The following is a 24,661-nucleotide window of genomic DNA, read 5'->3' as shown; positions in this document are numbered from 1 at the left end:
TTAAAATTTTCTGGATTCAGACTAAGTTCCAGTCAAAAAAACATCATGGTAAGTCATAGAGACTTAGCCCGTTCTCTTCCTTCTCTTTTTAACTGAACATAAACCAGATGGAGCTGTTCTGTCTTACCAGTGCGTACGTCCTTCATACTGGCAACTGGGGTTTGGTAGAGGTTTTATACAGAAACATATATTCCTACATGATAAAGCAATATAAAACAGACTTGAAATGGTCCTTGGTAGAATTTGCCAGTATCCTTTAAAGGATGTGATCCTCAAAATTTGCCTAACCTTGGAGTATTTAAAGACTAGAGATTTATTAATTTTTTGTCAGTAAATTTCTTTGGTTACCTACATAGATGTCTCTGCATGTGCCAAGAATTGTGCCACAAATTACACCTGTGTTGGAAACTTGAGACCCAGATGCAGTTGGTATGAAAATATTTGCATCTAAAGTAGTGCATCATTACCTGCATTAACTATAAACTGAGCATAGAGCTAATATCTCAGTTGTGTATATTTACATTAAAGTCTGGTGATTTGATGCCCTCAACAGGTATTCCATCTCTTCACATGTCCGGTCTGATAAGTGTATTCAATACACTTTAATAATGGTGAGCAAACCCCGAAAACAGGGAAAGTAACCATGTATAATGTTCTGCCATTTTATCTTTTTTTATAGATTTTTATAATCCTTATCATTAGATCACTGAGTCCTCCAGTATATAAGCTGTAGTTTTTACACGTCACCTTTTCCCTTGGTTATGTTCATATACAAAAATGTGTTGCCAGTATTCCTGTCTTTGAACATGTACGTGATCTATCTTCTAGATATTTACTCCTTCTACATGGTAAAGGCAGTTTGGTTTTTTAGTAGATTTACGATCTACTTCATAACTACATTTGTTACTGACATTAAGGTCGACTGAGACAACTAAAGTATGACAATGATGTTCATTTTAATAGTGGGTTGTAAAGATCAAATATATGTTTAACTAAGATGTTATTACAGACATAAAAACTACGTAATGTCAGTGTAAGAGCTATGCTGTCTTATTTTTGTTTCAGTTAACAGTATCTTCTTTTCTGTTGATGGGTACTTGTCTGTGATTTTTATCTAGGAAGCTTTATTTTCTGATGACAAACATCATCTTTATTCCTGTTAAATATGATTAAAGCAGTGAATTCTGAAGTAGTTTTTCATTAATCTAACTTATATGGTTTTCTCCAGTCTACTCATTGTTAACCATGTATTGTTGGTACCCCTCCTTCTGCACTGACCTTGGTGTCTTCATGGCTGATCCTTTCACATAATACTCACTCATGTCCCTCCCAGCTGCTGCACATTTTTTACCCTTTCTTAAAAATGTTATCAGAAAGGCATTGACAGCAAGCAGTCAGGAATAGCATTAAAATCAGGGGACAGATTTGAAGACAAGAAGCAGGAGCTGGGACACTCCTCTGTAGAGCTCTCTTTGAAGTCCGTGGTGTAAAGGAGTCCCCTGACCGTGGGCAGCCACTGCCCTGCGAAGGTAGTGTGGTGTAGAGCCTGGGTATAAAAGTTAGAATTATATTTCTAAAGTTTCCAGTAAATTTACCACTTAAACTGTTCAAGGTTTAATTTCTAATAATTTGCAACACTGCTGGTATTTCTATACATGTAGCTCTAAGTGGTGACACCCAGCATATAGTGCATAGCACATACTACATTGAATAGTCTGAGATTGCTCAGTGAATTTTTAATGAGAAATTAACAGCTTTTGCTGTAAAATACCGTACTTTAAGACTTTTATCCCATTACTCAAAGTAGCTAACTATTCAAAATTACTAATGAGGAGGTAGAAAAGAAGAACAAGCCTGTTTTTTCACACACTAAATCACGGTTCCTAAAAGGGAAAGAATAGAAATTAGAAAGATCTTCCTTAAAATGTAATGTATTGCAAACTGTAAAATGAAGTTTCAATCCAGTAGGACACAGATATTTACGAATTGTGCTTCTGTGTGAATAATGAAAAAGTAAATATCCTGACTTCATCAGAAAGGAATTTTCCATTGTCTTTTTCTTGTCAATTTAATTGAATTATTATTTTTTAAACAAACAAAAAAATCCTAAAAATGCTTACTCAGATTCAGCATAGAGCAATGTCAGTACTAATTGCATGAAAATAAAGAATATGTATCTTGTTGGAGAAGGAGAAAATTGAAAAAGGTGTATGTGCATTACATTAGTTACTGCACAAAAATATTTAAATACTATTTTGAAAGAAGGAAATTTAAACCAATATCAGCATCCACTACCACTATTCTTTTAACTCTATTGTTAGGTGATATGGTCCCTTAGAATAATATTTAACTTCCAAGCCTCTTCTCCCATAATTTAAAGTAATCTCTGATAAAAAAGATTAGTTACAGATGTATACTGATGGTTTTTTGTTCTTGTTGTTCTTGCCTTCTTTTGAAGTTAGGACCTATATACTGAAATTATATGTATTTCGAAGATATAAATATATACGTGTAAATTTAAAAAAAGTATTTTAAAAATGCTACATCCTTTTCCATAATCCAGTTCCCCACAGACTGCAATACAAGCACCTGCTGAAAAGTTCTGTATTAAAAAAATTATTTACTTTCCTGTTCAGAGACATGACCACACCCTGCCAGCTGGCCTTGTACTGTTAACATCTCTGAACAGGATGGGTAAGTGGTGTTACACTTCCAAGCTCTGCCCATAAATGTAATAAGTGCCAGTCCTGGTATTACTAAGAGGTACTTGCTGACAGTGTGCTGCAGAGGTGCTCAACCTCTTACACCACCATGGCCACACTGACACTAGTGCTGCTGCACCAGTATGACAATGGTGGCCCCTGGGAGCCAGGAGGAGCTGCCAGATTTGGGGAATCCCCCATTCACCCCACTCTCGTTTAAGCAGATCTGCACCCAGGAACAGCATGACCACCAAAAAGTCTCTACAGAGAAGCCCTTCTGGCATCCCCTAAGCACAATGGAGCATTAGAGGCAGCTCATCTCCTCACAGAGGTCTGGCTGCCCCACCAAGGAAGTCAAGTTGTGAAGCCCTTTGACAGCACAGCTTGAGACTACACGACATTAGGAAAGATGAATGTCAAAGGGGATCTCTCATCCAAGATGCTGTGCAGACAAAGACAGCAGGGGAAGCAAACTGCAACCTCCCCATCCACTCCTTTTACACTGTGGAAGCTTCAAAAGGCAGATCTTACCCAGCGAAGCAAAACAGCATGAGAATACCCCTGACAGGAGCTTTGTAAAGAGGTGTATCAGCTTCAGCTCACATTTCCATCCAAGACAGTCAAACAGCTCCGATCCCTGCTGTTCTTCATCTCCTAAAGGCTGAGTCTCCAGTGCTTCACTGCTGCAGGGGGAATGCCCACCCATCACAGACATCTCCCAGTCTGTCTGCAGGCATCACCACAGAGACGTACAGGCTTGTCTCACTTTGATGGCTGCTTTTGTAACTGCTAAAGACATTTCCGGCTTGTTTTTGAATTGCAGTGCAGAACTAGAGTGATGGTCACAAAGAAATGGCACTGGCTTGGCAAACTCTGTTCGACAGCTGGTTCACAGGACTTTGAAACAGACTACAATATTGTTTTGGAGTACTTCCCTTTAGCTGATAAACTGAGGCATAAAAGGGAGAAAAACTGCATAAATACTGTGAAAAATGATAGCAGGAAGAGCTTCTATTAGCCAGTGATTTTGACACTTAAAATTTTGTTTTCAGCAAACACCTTTCTTTTATTTTCTTTTGTCTTCTTCCTTCCTATATGTGTGTGGCCCAAGACTGGAACATCATTTTGTTACAGGAGATAAAGATGTCAATGGTTGCAAACTTTTATGCCTTTGTTTATTATTGCTATTTTTGATCTAAAAATTTTTTATGAATGGAACAAACAGACTCAAATCTTCTTTTGTATGACATGCACAGAGCCTGTGATTTAACTGCTGATATTTGTTCTGTGTGTTCTTGGCTTTTTTCTGCCAAATGAATGAAAGAGAAATTGCACGTATGACTTAAGGAGAGCTTTCTCTTTGCTCTTTGTAGTGCTGCTAGTTAGATTTGCATGCTTTGACTTGTTGGGAAGATTCATTGCTGGCAGAGCAATGAGGTCTGGACAGTTGGCAGGTCAGAACATCTATTAGTGTGATTGTGCAGAAGAAGTTTGGCTCCATGGTAGAGAAGATCCCTCTGAAACAAATGTGAAGACTGGGAAATAAATTATTAAGGAGGATGTTGCAAAAACATACATCAATACGGTTCAATATGTGGTTGGAAGGTAATTGAAAAAAATTATGTAGACTCTGACTTAAAAGGAGAGTCTGATGAACACACACTATAATTTCTGATGGCAATGTCTGGCTGCTGAACCTGTCACGATCCAAAGTAGCACTGGAAAAAGGCCAAGCCCAGTCTCTAAGGCAGGGTTTAAGCACGATGGAGTCTGCCAGAGAATTTTGGTTACTTCTCACTTCTTTCCTATATTACTTCAGCTGTAGGAGGGCATGTTCCACTGAAGCATTTTAATCTCTCTTCCTATTCAGAAAGTATTTAATATGCTCCTAACTTTATGTTCCATTGAAATCTGCACATAAGCATCTTCCAGAGAGGTGTATAAAAGAGCTCATCACTGTGTTAATTTTCATGTATTAATTATAGTGCTGCCCACAGCTGCTTAAATTTTATCACCACTTACAATCCTTTCAACCATCTTATAGTTGTGGGGTGGGTTGTTGTGGGTTGTATCTCTTATATCTCTTTTTTTCTTTTTTTTTTTTAAACAAAACTATCTGATATTAAACACACATTGCTTGATTTAAATAAATACTGAAGAAGATTATGTAATCCAGTTCAGGATACAAATCCAAGCTATTACTTTCTCTCCCAGATATATATAGAACTAAGTCTATATTAATCTCAAAAAAAAAAATGGAAAGGCAATACTAATTTTGGTTGCAATGTTATTTGTCTTGTTTTGACCAATTTTTCTTTTTTCTCTTTTCTTTTCTTTTCTTTTCTTTTCTTTTCTTTTCTTTTCTTTTCTTTTCTTTTCTTTTCTTTTCTTTTCTTTTCTTTTCTTTTATTTTCTTTTCTTTTCTTTTCTTTTCTTTTCTTTTCTTTTCTTTTCTTTTCTTTTCTTTTCTTTTCTTTTCTTTTCTTTTCTTTTCTTTTCTTTTCTTTTCTTTTCTTTTCTTTTATTTTCTTTTCTTTTCTTTTCTTTTCTTTTCTTTTCTTTTCTTTTCTTTTCTTTTCTTTTCTTTTCTTTTCTTTTCTTTTCTTTTCTTTTCTTTTCTCTCTGACCCTCCCCCAAAAAAAGTGACCACAGAAAACAGTAGTAATATCTACTACTGGAAATAAACTCCGGAAGTCTATCTCTTGCTCAATTTTCCTTGGCATATTTAGGGTCCAGAGTTCCTTTAACTTGGCAAGCCTGGGCAAGGAACACTTATCCATGTGCATGCAGTACATTCACTCCCACATAATTACATTATAAATACTTGTTAATGCTATGAAATCATTTTCTTTCATTTTAACATAGTCTCCAGTCCTGCAGACATTCACGTACATGAATAACAGTCTCCTAACTTCAACCAGACTACAACTGGGAATAAGGTACTTAGCCATGTGCAGCATCTGGTTGCAGAATTAAGATCATTCATCTCTTGGGTCTTCTTAGGCAATTTTAGTATGATATGTGCACATGGATTATGGGGTTCATGCAATGTGGGCTGCTTTACCTAAGACGAGCAAAAAAGTTTTCACAAATTGAAGGGCAATCCACACAGGTCATCCAGCAGCTCCTGCAGAAAGTACATCAGCTCCAACAATCACCCAGTTCACACCCTGTGGCATTTAGATGGGGAAATACGGTCTGTACACAGAGTTCATTAACCCTTCAAGCCAAAAGGAAGTGTGGGCCTATGTGTTTCATCAAAATTAGGGACTTTTTTTTTTAAATGACCCTAAAAAATAAATTGCATCTAATATTTGAGAGAGAACAACATCTTGCAAGATCGCTATTCACTGAGGTTTTACTCAACTATCTTGAAAAGAAGTTTGTGTTTTGTTTGATGTCTACAAGTTCCATTAACAAGTACATTGGCTCAGAATAATGCATGATGTTTACAACCTTAGTGTAATATGGCACACTTTATCCTGAATTCCTCACAAATTATCTCATGTGTTTTTCTATGTCATAGGATTTATTTCCAGCAGTAAAGACATTTTTCAGTATTTTGCTGAAATACATTAAAAACCTATTTTTAAATTAAAAAAACCTTTTTAAAATTAAAAAACCTCCCAAGATTTTTAGCTGATATTAGAAGAAGTAATGAACTGAAATTAATATGCTAATATAAAAAAGAGAAAAGAGTTTTCTGAATGTTTCTGCAAGTTGTTTTTAGTATATAATCATTAATGCATTAAAATGTGTACAAAAATGCATTAAAGGATCAGGAATATTTTCCTGCAGGTACTTAGGACCTAATAAATAATGGATGTGATGATTAACTACATGGGCAGAAGTACAGAGCATTACCAAGAAAAAAACTGCATAAAATCTGGCCTTTGATTGTATGTGCACCATTTTTTTTTAATATACAAAGAACCCACTTGAATATGCTCAGTTGTGTGTGAAGAGAAAACAAAAGAAGTAAGCGCGCTTGAATTAACATTGTATTTTCAAATGAAACATTTAAATATTGCCAAGAGCAGTGAGAGTGTCTGGAACCCGGTGGAAGGGCAGCAGAGGGAGCTGAGCAGAGCACTGTGGTGCCCTTCAGCGCTGCTTGAGCAGCCACAGGGGTTTGTGCAGGTCTAGAGAGCTGAAGTAAGACCACCACCAGGGCTTCTCCCTGCCTGGTGATGACCCACCTCGGGCCTCGGGCTGCCTGTGTTGGGCATGAGGGTCAAAAAGTTCCAGTGGGTCGTACGGGTCGTACGTGTTTTCCATGGAGCGGCGGAGGAGCTTGTTGGGCCAGGCCTCAGCGGGTCGCAGCACAAAATCGACTCGCCCAGCCTGTTTCATCTTGGCAGGAATGGTGACCCTCTTCATCACCCGGCTGTATCCCGGCGCTTGGGCGCTGATTATGTATGTCCCTGGAGGCAGGAGTCGCCAGTAGTCTCCATCAGCAGCTTAGGAAAGGTAAAAGCACAATAAAACTTGATTTTTAGTCTCGCACCCTTTAAAGTTACACAGTCACATACCCGTGCGCACACAGATAGCACAAGCATTTAGGGGGCAGGCTGTGAAAGGATCTCACGCTCTGAAAACTGTTTGAATGCAAACTGTAGATGACAAAAAGAGACTTTGCCTGTGAAAACTTGGCCTTTTGGAGCTAATGGAGTAAAATTCACATACAAAATGTCAGCAACTGCTGTTCCTGTATCACAGGGAAAAGAAACTTTTCTTCGTTCTGCTTTCCCAAGGGTACAGAGAATAACTCCCAGAGAAATTAATTTAAAGCTATGTGAAACTTAAGAAAGTGAAATCAGAATCCAGGCTGCAATATATATATTTAGTATGTCTAAGGAGCTAAGAAATCCCTGCTTTTATTAAATTACATTCAATTACTTTGCAGACATTCTAGCACATAAGACTATGGAGTCAGAGCTGCAGCTGGTATAAATTGCCATTAGTGTAAAATGGGTGTAAATTCCCTCCAGCTGAAGGTTAGAGCCTGCAGGAAAAATCAGGGAATTTTAAAACAGAAAAAATTATTCTCCATTTTATATTTCCTTTATTTTGAATAGTAAGTCTCTTAGCTAAGTAAATGTTATGTTAATGCTATTTTCTTGTGGAATTTCTTTTTTTTAACACTGAAATCAAAAACTTTTTAATCATATAACATTCTTAACCCCATCTAACTAAAGAACAAACACTCCTCTTTCCTTCAATATAAACACATTTTTATTTAATTCTTAATCCTTTAAAGGTTCACTGCCAATGAGAAGCCATTGTCTAGGAAGAAGTTTGAAAAAGACCCTAATTCATGCCAGAGTCTCCCACCAGCCAAAACGATCTGCATCATCTCCACTATTGTATCCCCTCTAATGCTAGTTTTTTTGGAAGCTGGAAAGCATCCATTACATTATAAGCCATTCTGGCTTTCCAAATTGATTCAACAACTGCCATTAGAGCAAAATGTTACCATTCATGTCTTCTGTTTTGCACTCCTATGGCCTACCCTGTTCTCACTGAAATCAATAATAAAAACAGAGCATTGATTTCAGTGACAGCCTAAAAGCTCAGAACTTTATGACTGTGAAAATTAGCAGTTACATGCCCCTCAGTACATGTTTACCAGTTGGTGGTAGGTATAATAATTCAATGTTCTAGTTTTTTTGCATTTGATATAACTATTGTACAAAAATTGCATGTGTTTATGCATTTCCACATGAATAACAAAAGTTGCGGACCTTTCAATTACTGCAATTGTTCTAGTTGTTAAAATCAGAGTAGATCCTAATCTACTATCTACAACATGCTCACAATATCTCAGCTAACTTATTCCATCAGTGCTCCACACTGATTATAGCCCCTGAGCAGAGCTATTGCCCTATTTCCCCAAACATTGGCTTTGGTGGACAGCAGACAACTCAGGTAAAATTTTTCACAGAAGAACTCTGTCATGCCAGAGACATGTCAAACTCAACAGCCAGCTTGACATGTCTTCTTTCTTGTTATTCTAGAAGCAAAGACACAGCTGAGCCTTCAGTTCTCCGTTAAGGTGCCATTTCTATCAAATATGACAAGACTTTTGCAGATTCAGCTCTCAGTACTTTCCCTCTGTCCCAGAAAAGATCTTAGACTGAAAATATTACCTGTGGTGACATCATGTTGAATGCCCCTGACTGAAATACGAGCATTTTTTATTGGGTTGCCAAACTTATCAGACACAATTCCTTTTATCCCCCGATGAACCTGGTAAAGCAAAGCGAAGTTAGATGGCAGTCACTTGTTACAGTACCACTTCCTCAGCTTCTACAAGAAAACCCCTGCAGAGAGGAAACTGTCAAAAGGTTCAACCTGTTATAGAGGGTCTCAGGTGCTAATGCCCCTTCAGATGACATTCCCTATCTAGGGAGCTACAGGGGGGCTATGAGAAAGGGATAATGAAATCAGAGCTTTTTTTGGGGTGAGGAATGTGGCTCCTCATTGAGAGACCCTTCTGTGCACAAATCACTGGCACCTCATGATCTGACCACGGTATGTAAAGACTGCTTCTGAATGTCTGCCCTAGACCCAGAACCAGAAAGAAACGAAAAGTTAAGGCTTTAAAAACCAATCCAAGGCTCTGTACACAATGAGAAGGCATCACTTTAGGTGCTTGGGACTCATCATCGCTCTGCTGCCTACGCTTCACTACCTGTCAGAATGTAATGACAGCAGTGTATGATATCCTTTCACCTTCTCTATGAGCACAGAACTGAACTGCTCAAGCTGTTGAGAAACGTGCTTGGTGACAATCTAAAGAGCAATGTGAATTCTGTCATACAAGGAGGTGCACAAAAAGCTCACTGTACTTGAAACTCAATAAAATAAAACAAAACAAAACAAAAAATCCAAGTATTTAAAAACTAAATCTCTTATGGTTCTCTTTTTACAATGTTCCAAAATGAAAATATTTGTTGTGGTTTTCTGTGGCTGGGTTTTGGTAGCGGGGGGGGCTACAGAGGTGGCTTCTGTTAGAAGCTTCTCCTGTCCTGTGGAGCCAATGCCAGACGGCTCCAGGACAGACTTCCTGCCGCTGGCCAAGGCTGAGCCAATCAGGAGCAACAGTAACACCTCCAAGATAACATATTTAAAAACAAAAGATTGTTGCACAGAATAAATTCCAGCCAGGGAAGAGTGGAGTGAGAACATGGGAATAACAATGTAGACACCAAGGTCAGTGCAGAAGGAGGGGCAGGAGGTGCTCCAGGCACCGGAGCTGAGGCCCTGCAGCCCGTGGTGCAGCCCATGGTGGGGCAGCTGTGCCCCTGCAGCCCATGGAGGACCATTGGGGTGCAGAGAACCCCCTGAAGCCCATGGAGGAACCCATGCTGGAGCAGGTGGATGCATGAAGGAGGCTGTGACCCCGTGGGAGGCCCAGGATGGTGGGATGTCCTGCTGGAGACCTGCAGCCCATGGAGAAGGAAGCCCCCGCTGGAGCAGGTTTTTCCTGGGTAGGACTTTTGGCCCCTGTGGGGGACCCACGTCAGTACAGCTCATTCATGAAGGACTGCACCCCATGGAGGAGTGACACACGGGACAGCAGTCTGGGAAGAACTGCTGCCCGAGGGATGGACTTACACCGGAGAGGTCCATCAGGGACTGTCTCCCATGGGAGGGACCCCACGGGAGCAGGGGAAGGACTCCTCTCCCTGAGCAGCGGCAGAAAGAACAACTGACCACAACCCCCGTCCCCCTGCACCACTGGGGGGGAAGAGGGAGAACATGGAAGGAAGGAGGGGTGGGGGAAAGGTGTTTTTAAGATTGTTTTATTTCTCACTCTTTGGCTCTTATCCTGTTAGTAATAAATATAAGTATTATCCCCACTTTGAGTCTTATTTTGCCCGTGAAGGTAATCAGTCACTGACCTCTCCCAGCTCTTATCTCTACTCATGAATTCTTAGCTGTTTTTTTTTCTCTCTCCTCTGTCTAGTTGCAGAGGAAGAGAGTGAGTGGCTTTAGTGGTTACCTGGTATCTGGCCAGGGTCAACCCACTACAGTATTTTATATTGGGAAGTCTATATGACCTTTTTAAGTGAAAAATAATTCCATTTTGATTTTTTGTCTGAACTGTTATGATCAGCTTGAGCTGTTCTTTACTTCACTTTCCCACCTTCTTATTTTCCTCTCATTTTCCCCTCCCCAGTATCCTTTGTCACAAAAGAATAGAAAAAAAAGCACAAAGCATCAAAACAATGGGAAAAATATATTTGCTTTTCTGTTGGAGTATAAAGACATTTAAAAATAAACATTAAAATATCCAACTTTACAGAAATTCATAATAAAAAGCTGAAAATAAAATGCCTGGTCTAGTGACAGCAGTTTTTTATTTAAGGTGAGACTGTGTTGTCACTGCTCTTGTTAAAAGGTCATTCTGTACTGAGTGGAGCTATTCACAGGAAGATTTAGGAACAGCTCAGTATAAGGACTTGAAAACTGGCCCTTATGATGAAGCATTGCAATTTGTTTTTCAGCATGGGCTTGAGGATTTATGTTATGGATAGTGGATAAATCTGGTCAGAAGAGTCATCTTGGACCCAAATTTAATTTGCAGTGTAGACATACTCAAACAAGTATGACCTCATTCAACTTCAATAATAATTTTGCAATTACAACATAACAGGATAAAAATGACAAAACTGAAATTTCTTTAACAATGTTGTTTTGGTTTCCTTTAGTAAATGAACTATTTTTCATTTTTCCTCAACTCCGTGCCATATGAGTTTGGGAGAGTGTTTTGATATTAATTCTCATGGGGAGAAGGGATAGGCATTTAGGAAAATGAATTCTGCTTCTGTGCGTTAAACCAAGTGGACTTGTACACACACCAAACAGCCTGGTACGTATCAGAATAAGAAAAGTTTGAATTGGTTATGGCAGACTTAATCCTTATCGGGAGTAATTCAGTCATCCTTATCTACAAAGTAGTTTTGCTTACTGTCCTGCATTTACTCAAAAAGCTTTTCCAGCACAGACTTCTACAGTATCTCGCACTATAAAATCTTTACATCTTGAAGACTTCAATTGCAATATATATGGATTTAACCCAGCTCCATTTGGATTCACTAAAACTCATTTTCATCAGACAGCTGTAAAACGAAATGAGTTTGGTGGTCTGTACTGTAGACTTTATTGAATGATAATACTTACCACAAGTAGCAAGAGGTTGCTCAGAAAGGCCATAAAAACACTCCTAACAATTTTAAATTACTGCGTACTCTATCAAAATAAGGCATGACAGAAAGCTAATCTACTAATGGCTGAGAGAAAGATGAGCAACTTCTGTTTCTGTGCTCACTTACTTATTGTCAGTGAGATATTTGTTTTTGCTGAGCTTAAACTTATTATTGAAAATTACTTTTAAATGGCATTTTAATGCTCAGAGACACACAGTTGTTCCTTTGGAAGATCTGGCTTCAGACCTTTAAAAATTACTTCCATAAAGAAATCAAGATGGAAAGTGTGTAAATGGCATTTCTAGCAAGATTTTAGCTTAATCTAAATCTTGCTGTGGGACGGTAGGATTTGGGACACAAACACAGAATGTGGAAAGGAAAAAGTTTCAGGAAGGTCTCTGGAGAGCTGATCTTGTTGCTTTAATCTTCAAGAGAAAGTTTGACTTATACTTTTCTGAATATGTGGGTTTTCTATAGTGTTAAATTTTGGACACATGATGTATAATGTTGCCCAAAGTATTCAGAGATAATGCCCTTTCTCAGTGTTTTCAAGGCCTTTACAGTCCTCAATCTCAACTTTTCCTGCAGTACAGGCAGAATATTTTCTGTGGGTACTGCTAGACAGACTGAGGCACTGAGAACCCTGGTGGAGTGCCATGATTGATTCAGCCCTATCTTGACAACTAACTAGGGGAACAGTAAAAAAACTGATACTTGCAATGAAAAAGTTAAACTGTGAACACAAAGGTCTGTAAAAGCAGAGCCATACCATTTCCATGTAATTCAGAAGGGCACCTTTGTTTTCATGCCAGATTGTAAACAGTTCTTCCTCCAAAGGAAACTTTTCGCATCCTACCTCCACGGTAATTTCAAAGCAATTTGTGTGAAGGTAATTAAAATCTGCCATACCTACAGATTTAAAAAGAAAAAGATGAGCTCATGAACAAGCAATGTAGCCTTTAACTGCAGCTTTGCTGCTGCAATCAGCTGAATGCCATCCCAGTGGGTGTAGATTATTATATTGCAAAGAGTATATGCTAATATATAAAAAGTATTCAACAAAATCAGAATTCAACAACTTGTTTCAACTACGAATTAACTAATGACAATGACACTTCTTTGAGGCAAAAAAGCGTAATTTTAAATTATTATTCTCCTGACCAAGAAGTAGCGGTAGAGCGATGAGGATTGGTTAATCACGGTAATTGGATAATCGGCTGTATCAAAGGTGATTGCCAAGGGTCACCAGAACAGAAATGACCTTTTGCCATTATTATGTTCAAAACTGTTTCTGTACAAAAGACATTGGATATATTTTTGAGAAGAATGTAAGCCAAAGATACTTAAACCTAATTCTCACCCATGCCCCAAAGCATTCTCGATACCTAGTTTCAACATAATTATTTGGGGATCAAGCTGAGTCCTATTTGAAAACATAACTGAACCACTGCTGAAAATTTATGAACACTGATATTTCATCCATGCCAGTATTGCAGGAATCCTAAAGAAAACACAATACTATTATTGGAGAAATCAAATTAACAACAAAAGCACAAATGAATGGGATGTTTGTAATTTTCCCTGGAAAAAAAAAATTATTTAAACAGATTGAAAAATCAGCACTTGCAAAATGGGTTCAAACTCGTGCTGCTAAGGAATAAGAACATACCATTAAGCATTTATTTCTACATTTCAGATTTGAAAAACAAAATTATATTGTACTAAAGCATAACTAATTAACTTTCCTCAAGTCACAATGGGGCTGAATACATCCCATGTCATCTGAATACAAATGTTACCCACATACATTTTGCTACTTAAATCCCCTACAAGCTACGTTTTGCAGGTGTATGACCTTAAGCAAATTGAAATGAATAAAATTACTTTGTTCAAACCCTTGTGTCTTATAAAGGTCACATAGAGGTTTTACCTCACTTGATATGACAGTAAAGTGGTTTTACCTCCAGTGAAGCTGTACCACTCAGCACCATTTATGATACCTCCACGTTTTACAAAGTTTCCACCACAACGTAGTTCCGATCGGTCCGAGATGACGGGGTGTGCATCTGCATAGGCTTTAGCCAGCATTTTAAATACCTGTAACAAACAGTTTTGAAATACATTTGCTTTTACAAACTCTAAACATTGTCATTGCTGCTAGTAACTAGTGCTGTTGCAAGCCCAGACAATGAGCCACCCACCCAGACCCTGAGCCCCCTTGAGACTGATGGAAGCAATGAACTGCTGTGCAAGGAAGTTTTCATTTTTTGCTAGGAAGTTTTCGTTTTTCTTCTTCTCTAAGGTTCTTCTCTGCAATCCAATATATTTAGCCAGAGACAACGTTTTGATTACCAGTGGATTTTGTGATACTTGGCTTCTATCTATCATCTGGGACAGGAGCAGAAGGCTTGATTGGTTGTGCTTCAGGTCCCAGATTTTAAAGTTGAAATTATCTCTCCCTGTTATTGTAGAATCCTAGAATGGATTGGGTTAGAAAAGTCATTAAAGATCATCAAGATCATCTTGTTCCGACCCCCTTGCCATGGGAAGGGACACCTCCCACTAGATCAGGTTGCTCAAAACCACATCCAAACTGACCTTGAACAGTTCCAGGGGTGGGGCATCCACAATTTTTCTAGGAAACCTGTTCCAGTGTCTCACCACTCTCACAGTGAAAAATTTCTTCCTTATATGTAATCTAAATCTACCCTCTTTCAGTTTAAAGCCGTTCCCCTTTGTCCTATCACTACACGCCCTCATAAAAAAGTCCCTCTGCGTCTTTCTGGTAGACCTCCTTTAGGTTGCGTTTTATCTTTTGCTATTTTTACCCTTTAAAAAATACTTATATCACCTTCAGTCCAACTAGATTTTCACACTGACTGCTGCTGTTTAAGATAGACAGTGCCAATTTGCTTTGCACTTATCAGTCACACAGGCAAACCTGACGGTTTGATCTCAATGACAGTTGCTTCTTTGTGGGGCAGAAACCATTCCTAAAAAGTGAATGAAAGGATGTGGTGATGTAGGATGTCACCACTGATTTCCTAAGAGTGTTGATATTGATGAAGAGCAGAGCAGTCACTACACAGAAAGAAACAGTGACAGTGACAGAAATGGCAGTGATCTGCAGAAACCATTTATTTGAATCATGTTCCTGCCCTTCTTTTCCAGTATTTATTCCAACTTCGTACAAAAATCCCCCCTCTCCTTTTTGTTTATTTGAACTTCATCTGCAAAGGCTATGCTTTCAGAGTTCAAGATTGAAATTACAGCAGTTATCAGATGCTATTTGATCCTACTATTCATCATCAAGGGTTTCATTGCATATTGCTTAAGATAATGTGTGCAAGGAGTTGGGTGACTAAAATACTAGTTTTAGAAGTAATCCTAAAACTTTATCCTTGATGTCAAAATGACCAATCACACAACATTGATTAATATTTATGGTTGTTTCTAATAATCACAAAGCTGAGTCAATTATGGGATCAGATAGGTTACCAGGGAAAGGTGGACAGAGAGTGTAATATAAGTGTGAAGACAATTTACCAAAATACTTCTGATAACCAGACACTAAAAATTCTGACTTAATATAAAACATTTCTGCAGCTCCCTTGAGTTTCTATGTGTCTAAGTATTGTCCAGCACAGAAAATTAAGTATCCTTCAAAGTTCTGCTGAAAAGAAGTGGATGTTAATTAAATTAAGGAGAACTTTCACTGCCAATAGTTCAGTGCCAGACTCAATATCTTCAATTTCTACCACCAATTTGGGTACCACTTCTGAACATCCTGTGAAAGGTATTTGCTAAAAGTTTTGAATGTGCCAATGTGACTTAGGAGTATGTTCCTCAGCTTTTACAATGACATCTGCAGATGTGCTATTTTCAGTGACCAAGTCTTCTCTTGTTTCACAGCAAGGGGCATAAGGCTTTTGCCTGGTCACTAGTGCAAGTGGTAGTGAGAAGAGAAAGTGAGAATTCCAAAAGCAAGTTATATAGGTTTAAAAAAAAAATTATACTTTTTTTTCAAAAAAAATTAAAAGTTCCTGGATAACAATACATTTGTTATTACTTAGCAGCTAATGTATGACTAATCATGGACCTCAAAAAAAACTTAAATGTTTAGGTGTAATACTGTGGAACAAAATGGGAAAAAACACAGAGGAATCCTTGTGTCTTTGGTAGTATGATGCTTTATTTCATAAAATGAGGTCAGTGCCGTTACCTTGGTCAGCACTTTTACCCCACTAATTGTCTCAGGTTGGGTTTTCAGGGGGATGAAAGGGAGTGTTTCAACTCACCAAAAGGAGTGGATTTGACTTGTTGTGGACCTTTCTGCTCTGGTGAGCAGAAGCATCGATGGAACTTATTGTGTAACACAAAGTGAGTGCCTGCTAAAAACATCTGCCTCCCCAGAAGTCAAAACATGGGAAAGTTTTGAATAGGTGGGCTGAACCAGATGCAAGAATGTGAGTGTAAGGACGTGGTTCAGCTTCGAGACTCCTTGGTCTCCGCAGGTACCAGCCCAGGCTGTGATACAGGATAAAGAGGCTTGAAATCTGCAGTGTCTTGGAGCAAGTGCCAAGAGGATCCTTGTGCTACCACACACACACCATGACAGAGTGTGGGGAGGTGGCAGCACCCATATAGATTTTCAAACAGGGCAACCTGGTTTGAATATATTTGTCAGAATTTGACTTTTTAATGTTTGGCCATTATCTGCACTGCAGCATTTCACCCTGGGCTGAAAGTTTCCTCTTGCACAGCAAATGGGAAAGGTCAGCAGTCAGGAAAAAGGTTATGGCTAATGTATGGCAGCTAAACCAAACTGCTTTATTTTGGGATGGAGGTTCTCTGCCAGCAGCATCTGCAGATGACGTTGCTTAAATGCAAGTCACTTCACAGACACAGGTTTTGTAACTTTCTGTGCAAAACTTGAAGTGGTACTGATAATGCTGTTAAGATTCCTGTGTTGAGTCATTTGAAAAATTTGGTTTCATTGAGCACACCCCTATCCCCCTGCCACATATGTTTTAAACTTCCACATTTGCAGCCAACTTCCCAGACTTTGTAGCCACTGACTACGCAGCAGCCACCAGTATAAGGCTCCCTGTCTTACAGTGTTGCAAACCAGGGATCCTTCAGGGCTTGTCCAGTGGTGCACTGCTCTGGGATGGAGCCCTTTGTCTGTGTGACTGTACCACTTCACTCAAAATACACATGCTGTCCTTGAGTGGAGATGATAGAGGGACTGCTGTCCTTCCATTCCCCAGGTGAACTGCTTTATAAGGCACACATGGCCATATTCCTTCACCATGTATTCTTAAACAAGGATAACCCTAGCCCAGGCAATGGGATATAAATGAACATGTTTATGATTTCCCCTAGTCCTCACCAAGAGCTTCTGTAGCTTTCATTAGCATCCACTAGATATTTCTTACATAGGTTTTTTACTGTGGAGTGCCCGGTTAATTTTACTGCTAAGTCATTTCCATATGTGCATAGTAAGTAGGTATTGTAAAGCTCAGAAGAGATGGATTGATATACAAATGTTTAGCATTTATTAATTTATTATTAAATATTTAACGTGTGGTAGTGAGAACTGTCGTTTTAGAAGTCAGACCAGAGATATGCTCAAAGATAACAGATGCTTCAAGTCAAAGATCAACTTCTAACTATTTTCAACTGCTGTTCGTTATATAAGGAACCACTTTTCTTAGGAGGTCAGGGACATTTTTAGCATACTCTAGAAGGCTGATAATCTAGCTGTTCTCCTAGTGGGCATGTAGGCAATGAATACTAGATTGAGGAAACCAAAGGGAAATAGGAAAGATGGCAAAAAATTTCACAGAAGATTTACAGTGTGTCCCAAATGGGGAGCTTTCCAGGGACGAGAGGGGGAAACCTTTCTGGTTCAACTGACCTGGAATAAATGTTACAAGGCTGCCACCATATGGTAGCCAGTCTTGTTTTTTTTCCCCTCTATAGATTTCAGCAGAAAATAATGCTGTTGGTCAGGCTTGTTCCTTTTCTTCTGGAAATCACTGGTAAAAATATCACAGCCTAGTCCCCTTAAAAATTAAAAGCCTGGATTTTCCTAGGCTGTGCTTTATGAAATCATATTTGGCCTCACAAAAGATGGCTAAATCTTTCCAGACCATGCTGATAGTGTGTAAATGATCCTATGTTTTAAAGCACATTAAGTAAATCTATAAATCAGAATCTCATGAAATTCAGAGTTGGAAGGAACCCACGATCTCATCAATTCCAGCTCTTAAAAAAATGGGCCATATGAGAATGAAACCTGAAATCCTGACATTATTAGCACCATATTCTAACCAACTGAGGTAATTTCATATTATATGTACGCTAATCTCATATTATATATACACTTGCATTATGTATATAAACGTGATTTATTACATATTTAACATATACATGCATATACAGAGAGACACACCTACACAACCTAAATAAATCAAAGTTTGTTATTTGTTAAAAGAAAACATTTCCACATGGAAACCACAGGAGTTTGCTCTTACTGCAAAAACAATCTTACCTTCTCATCAGGTGTAGGGGAGAACATTTTTTCTTCCATAGGATGCCTTGAATAGTCATAAGGATAGGTCACAACCAGCTCACCCCCATGGAGGCTGGCAGAGAGCACGAATGGGATAGACCTCAACCACTTCATGACTGCTTTTGTCTCAGGGGCCACCTGAAATCCAGAAGAAAAGAAAAGCTGTACTAGCCATGCAGCTCCAAAGGGATTTGGGCAGCATAAAGGTCAGTGGAGAAGAGAGTGTGCCAAAAAGAACATTGAGGCTCTTTGGCTTTTCCATCCGAAAGGTTAATAAGGGGAGAAAGTCAGTTCACTCCAAGAAACAGATGAGACATGTTGTTCACTGTGGAAAAACTGTGGGGAAAAAATAAAAGAGAAACCTTGACAGAAGAATAACTTTTAATTACAGTGACATTTTCAGCAGTTCAAAGTGATGATGACAGCTTTTTAGGCTGAAAAATTTGTAGTGTTTTACCACTACTAGCAAATCAAACTCCTTATCTAATTTCATTTCTGAATCAGCAGGATTGACTGTGGATGGATAAACTGGAATAGGGGGATCAATTTGTAATTCTCATCACTTGTTGAAAATACATTTACTATCCTTTGGTCCAGGTTCATCTGCAAATAAATGAAAACTAATGCATATAATAAAGCACAGCAATGTCTGCAGTTTACCTGCAATGAACTGAATCAAATAAGTTTCCTTTTTTTTTTTTTCTTGACATTCCCTCCTCAGAAACACAGGTCAAGGGAATTGCAGAAGACGCTCAGGCACCCATGCTTTCCCCGGAACGCAGGAGGCTCCTTCACCCCCTGTTTCTGAGGAGTAATTTCAGGGCCTTGCTCCCATGTTAGTTCATTCTTAGGGATAACAGTGTCATCTGGTGGTCGGTCCCTGCAAGCCCAGATTCACGCCAGCGCCCCTGGAGAGTTGAGGCTCTTTTCCTTGCAGCTGAGTGAAGTTACCAGAGGAAAAGCAGGTGAGAGCAGAGGCTGCTCATCCGAAGTCTGCACAAATGCAGATATGCAGGTTTTATAAAAATGAAAAAGATCCGTTATGATGGACTTAATCCAGCACCTATTTAGGGCTGCTAACATTGCCTGTGACCCTCTGCTTTCATTCCATCAGCTGTCAGAAAACCAGGGAGCCAGGGCTCCAGAGTGCCTCAGAACTGGTAACAGTGAATCAAGTCAACAATGTGCAAGAAAAAACCCCACACAAAGCAAACAAACAAGTAAAACCCAACTGAATAAAACCCCTAAAGACCTACACATTAGTGTTGCAATAATAGTAATTCCTGTTTTCTTTGGATCAGTCCCTAACCTGCTGTTGGTAAATCACAGCTTTGAGGATGCAGCGGATAGCACAAACCCAGGTGTGGATCCACGAAAAACATTGTGAAGCCAAGGTGCACCATGGATGTATTATAGTTCCAGTAATGAAGCAGAAAGTAAAGGAAAAAGCTATGTCTAAATATAGTTTTGCCTAGAATGATTTAAGAAGATATCACCACACCCCTTCCCAACTGAAGCAGGAGACTACCTTCCTTCAGATGCCACAGTTATTAATTGAATCCTTCTATTTTTCAGATTTCCTTAAAATGCCATTCTGCAGCTGATGAGCTGAACTCTAGTACCTCTAGCCAGTGCATCTGTGAAAGGCTGGACCTCATACTTGGGAAGAAATCGGAATCTGAGTGTTCCCACTGCTGTAAGATGAATCATTAAAGCAGGAGTTTGTGGTTAGCACATGGACACGAGCCAGTTTGTGCCACTCATCCTCAGGAGAAACAGGACAGGTTCATTTTATTTATCAACATAGTGGTAGTTTCTGAATCTCTGTGTCACAACCCTTTCAACTTTGGCATTATAAAGAGGCAACTTAAAAAATGAGGTGTAATAGGTAAAGGCTTATCAACTCAGAAACACACAGAATGCACTTGGCACACCAGAAACAACCAAGGTTTTTTGCATAATTGGGATGATTAAACACAGAGTTCCCAGGAAGAGAATGACACAAACCCCCCCATTTTTTAAAAGGCAGATAAAGGGCTTCCAAAAGGAAAGGACAAATGTTCTGCACTTTTTGCAGTCTGACACACCCACTCACACAACACAGAGGCAGGAGAAGAAAACAGCGCAAAGGCTTCCTGACAATGAACCTGGCAGTGTCCAAAGAATGCTATCTGCAGCAAAGTATTTGTTCTTCTGGTCTTTGTACCTTGCTCTGGGATGATCTGATGATGATCTTTGTTCCAAGAGAATTAGGGACTGAATCAGCCACTCCTACCCTAATCCCGGAAGGGCTTCATTCTTCCTTTGAGCCCATCTCCTCTGAAGAGCAGAAGACCCCAGGTGGCTAGTAAGGGACTATAAGTGTCACTGTCTGCCCTGTGGATCCCTGTTTAGGAGTTCTTGGAGTGGCTGAGCACCTGCCACCAAGCTCACACCCTACAAGCCCCACAGCAGCAGCACTCCCAAGGAGGATGCTGCCCCAAAATCTCATCAGCTCCCTACCCTTCTGCAGCTACCCCACTTCCCGCTGCCCAGCCAGAGAGGGCATACCTGACACAGCATCAGCCCTGCTTTCAAACAGCACTCTTGGGTCTTGATAAGAAGATTTAAAGTTGCTTCTGCAATTCATCAGGCAAGTGTGAAATGCACAGTTTTATTTGAGAGCTCCTAATTTCAGTCCTTCATCCTAATTAGCCAACTCACTTAGTAGATACCTGCATAAGCCCTGAGACAGTGCCATCTCACAGAGCCAATGTCTTCTTGAAGTGAATGTTGTGGTAAATCAGGAGTTTCAATGTCACTATTTTTATCCTAATAGCATTTCAGTGACATGATGTACAGAACGATTATGGCTTTGAAATGTGCACATCCTGGTTCAGCTTCACCAGATGATAGCAGGTGCTATGTCACTCTGGCCTTTGACTATTCATAGACTTTTCCTTTAATGTGGGTTTTGTGGGTTTTGATTCTTTTTTTCACCAGGGCTCTTGCTTTTAAGTTATATGAGATCAATTTTGAAGTATCCATTTCACAAGAACAATTCAGGGAACAATTAGAAAACAGATAAATCATTTCTACATAAGTATAGAGAACAGCCACTACCCTTTTTAAACCTGAATCTCATTTCTGTCGATTATACTGCAATTAGTCACTGTCTCCATGGCTTTCAAAGATTTCTTTTTTCCCTTTTAGAGACAGCCAGACTTATTTTCTTAAAGACTATGCCAGCCTCCACTGGCACAGACTTCCAAATTCTGTTTGAATCAAGCCAACTGAACTGACTTTATTTCAAATGAAGCCTGAAGTACCTCAGTCTGAGCCCTCAGACCACTTATTACAATAATTCATAATAGTGGGGAACAAAACATCCTGTACAGCAAGGGTTATGGGGAGCAGGAGCTCTCCTGAGCTTAGGGGATTGGCTGAGAGCTTGCTTTCTGTTTTCTGATCTTTATGCAATGCCCTGCAATATTCAGATAATTACTTTAATAAGGTAGGTAACAAACACTATTAAGTAAATGAAAGCTGAGAGGCTGGTATTGAAACATTCAATCTAATGCTCCTGCATGCACAAAGCCAACTACTGTGAGAGCCATGGGTTCATCTGCCTGACAAAATTGAGGCTCATCACGGGAGAGCTGATTTGGCTGTCCTGTGATACCACCAGCAGAGGAGAGGGACAGGAGGTTGCGAGACCACTTACTGCCAGATTTATGAACCATATGAAAAGGCAGTCAGCAGGAAGATTTTGTGGTGCCATCAAGGCCACAGGCAAATTGGTTTCCTCACTTGTTCTGCAAAGCATACGGATTTGGAGATGCTTTGAGTGTTGTTAAGGCCAGGACCAACTCTGGGGTCAGGAGAGCACCTAGAAATTCCCTGAGCTTTGGTGCTCTGAGGAGTGAATCCTTGGATGATCACCCTATTTATTCTTTAAAAGTGAGAAAAGATTTGCAGGAGAAGCAAAACATTTATAATCCCAGGTCTGCATCCACTGAGGCAGAGCTCAGGCAAGGGGTGTGGTGTGCCAAGGCTCCCTGGCCCTTTGTCTCTGGTGACACATAAGCCAGGATGACCAGCACACTGCAGCTGGGGCAGAGCTGTAGCTCTAAATGTGATAGCACTGTTAGGCTGTTTCCATCCATCCCTCTAGAAACTGCAATGTTACACAGTGTCTAGAAAAGCTAAATACATGGTTATAAAGATGACTTCTGCAAGTGGCTGCCTACCGCTGTCCATCTCACAGGTCAGCAAAAGGAACCAGGGCAGAAGCAGGACTTGGAAAGGGAGGGAGGAGGTTGGAACCAGAAAATCCAGAGAATTACAGGAACTCTGCACAGTGTGAGACAAACTCACAGTTTGCACTGGGCAGTGGCAAGAAGGGGGGCAAAGATATGTTTGTCCTTATTCTGTGTTGCTCGGGTCTTCAATCGTGCACCTCTGGACAGAGAGAGAGAGTGAATACATGGATGGAGGGAGCTATCCATCTTTACTTGCCATGCTGGAGTAGGGGAAGAGTGTGAGGAGTCCTCCTGCTGAGGAGGAAGGAGCATCAGAGATAACATGCTATGAACTAACCACAGCCACCATTCCCAGTCCCCCTGCACCAGTGAGGGGAAGGAGGCATATAGAATTCAGGTGTAAAATTGAGCCTTGGAAGAATGGAGAGGTAGGGGGAAAGTGTTTCTAAGATTTCTCATTACTCTACTCTGATTTGATTCATAATAAATAGAAGAAATATAAATAATTCCCCAAGCTGATACTGTTTTGCCCATGATGGTAATTGCTGAGTGATGTTTCCCCGTCTTTATCATGACCCATGAGCTTTTAGTTATATTTCCTCTCCCCTGTCCAGCTGAGGAGGGGAGTGATAGAGTGGCTTCGGTGGGCACTTGACATCCAGCTAGGGAGAAGTGATTCACCACAGAGGTGAATCAAAATCTCTGACTTTTCTCCAAAAATCCTCTTTTTGTTTTTTTGTCTGTTTTCATTTTTTATCTGTGGAGCTGATCTCAGGCTCTGCTCCACAGTTCTCAATCCTTCTTTCCCATCTGAGACTCTGTACCCCACTTGCATTTCCCAGCTCACAGTTATCTGTCATTATTCAGTCAAAAGTTGAAAACTTTCAAGTTTGTGACCTTACACTCATGCAGAAACCCAGTGACATGAGCTGGGATCTGTGTGACTACATGCATAAAACAGAATAAACTTTTTGAGCTTAGTTATGTAAAAAATCAGTGATCTAATACTCTATGCCATACCGAGCCTCTCAAGCTTTGCATCCTCATATGCACATTATCCTGAGGAAGTGATATGCTTTTATTCAGATTTCACTACTGTGAAATGGTGCCAAAACTCTGTGGCAGCATCAAGGATGCCTTTGGGATTTAGACATGGCTTTACACAAGACCACCTGCAGCACAGTAGGAACCTGAAGTATGGTCTCTCAAATCTTCTGCTAACACACCACCTGCTGAACAATCCTGTTCACCACCTGACTGAGGCTTTGTGCTAGCAATATAAAATTGAATTAGAATAAAATGGGTTTAAAAGCAGAAGGAAAGCAGAGCTCTCAATACCAGAACTACTGATTTAACTTCCTGTGATTCTGCTTTCAAGGGGAACTAAGTTCTATTGAGAGTTGCTAGTGTTAGGGGCTGCCAGAGACACAGGTAGAATTGAGTTTTATATTCCTAGACATAACATGAAATAGAGCTTAGTGATGATGAGTGGAAGGCCCTGTAGAACTGCCTCCATCCCACTTTTATCCTGCAGTAGGAAGTTTCACTTCCAGCACCATCTCAGCCTGACAGGCTGTTTCTGTTGGTCTATCTGGTTACACTCATCTATAAACATCCTTTTTTTATGGATTCTGATGCCACACAACTTTGCATGAAGCCTTTGTACATTTTCCAAGGCAGAAACCACTATTGCATCAAACCTGCGTAGAGCTTATTGCAATGACAGCCAAATCCATAAAGTCTTAACATGTGCACCACAGTTTAAATCACTAATAATGAGTCATCACACACTTGTGGCCCCCTCATAACAGTTATTATTCTTAATCTAAAATAACAAAATTCAAATTATCCACAAATTTTATGAATTATTTGTGAGACCTGCCTCTTTGTCCAGACCTACACCATGATTTTCATGCCAATTCTGAA

The 24,661-nt window shown here is 39.8% G+C and overlaps 1 protein-coding gene across 1 annotated transcript in view; it reads right to left on the bottom strand.

Moving 5' to 3' along the window:
- Window positions 1–6,610: 6,610 nt before the first annotated feature.
- CPZ (carboxypeptidase Z) overlaps window positions 6,611–24,661 on the bottom strand; it is a 37,895-nt gene continuing 19,844 nt past the window's right edge. Inside the window, exons 7-11 of the mRNA XM_027723672.2 lie at window positions 18,474–18,632; window positions 13,879–14,014; window positions 12,687–12,826; window positions 8,852–8,951; window positions 6,611–7,162 (exon numbers count right to left, since the gene is read on the bottom strand). Of these exons, the coding sequence (XP_027579473.2) occupies window positions 6,807–7,162; window positions 8,852–8,951; window positions 12,687–12,826; window positions 13,879–14,014; window positions 18,474–18,632 (891 nt within the window). The 3' untranslated portion in view covers window positions 6,611–6,806. The remainder of the gene's footprint in view (window positions 7,163–8,851; window positions 8,952–12,686; window positions 12,827–13,878; window positions 14,015–18,473; window positions 18,633–24,661) is intronic.

This window comes from Pipra filicauda, unplaced genomic scaffold (assembly GCF_003945595.2).
Source record: "Pipra filicauda isolate LSUMZ 115617 unplaced genomic scaffold, ASM394559v2 scaffold393_size659558_pilon, whole genome shotgun sequence".
Taxonomy (NCBI): Eukaryota; Metazoa; Chordata; class Aves; order Passeriformes; family Pipridae; genus Pipra; species Pipra filicauda.
This window is presented reverse-complemented; position numbering and strand designations above follow the sequence as displayed.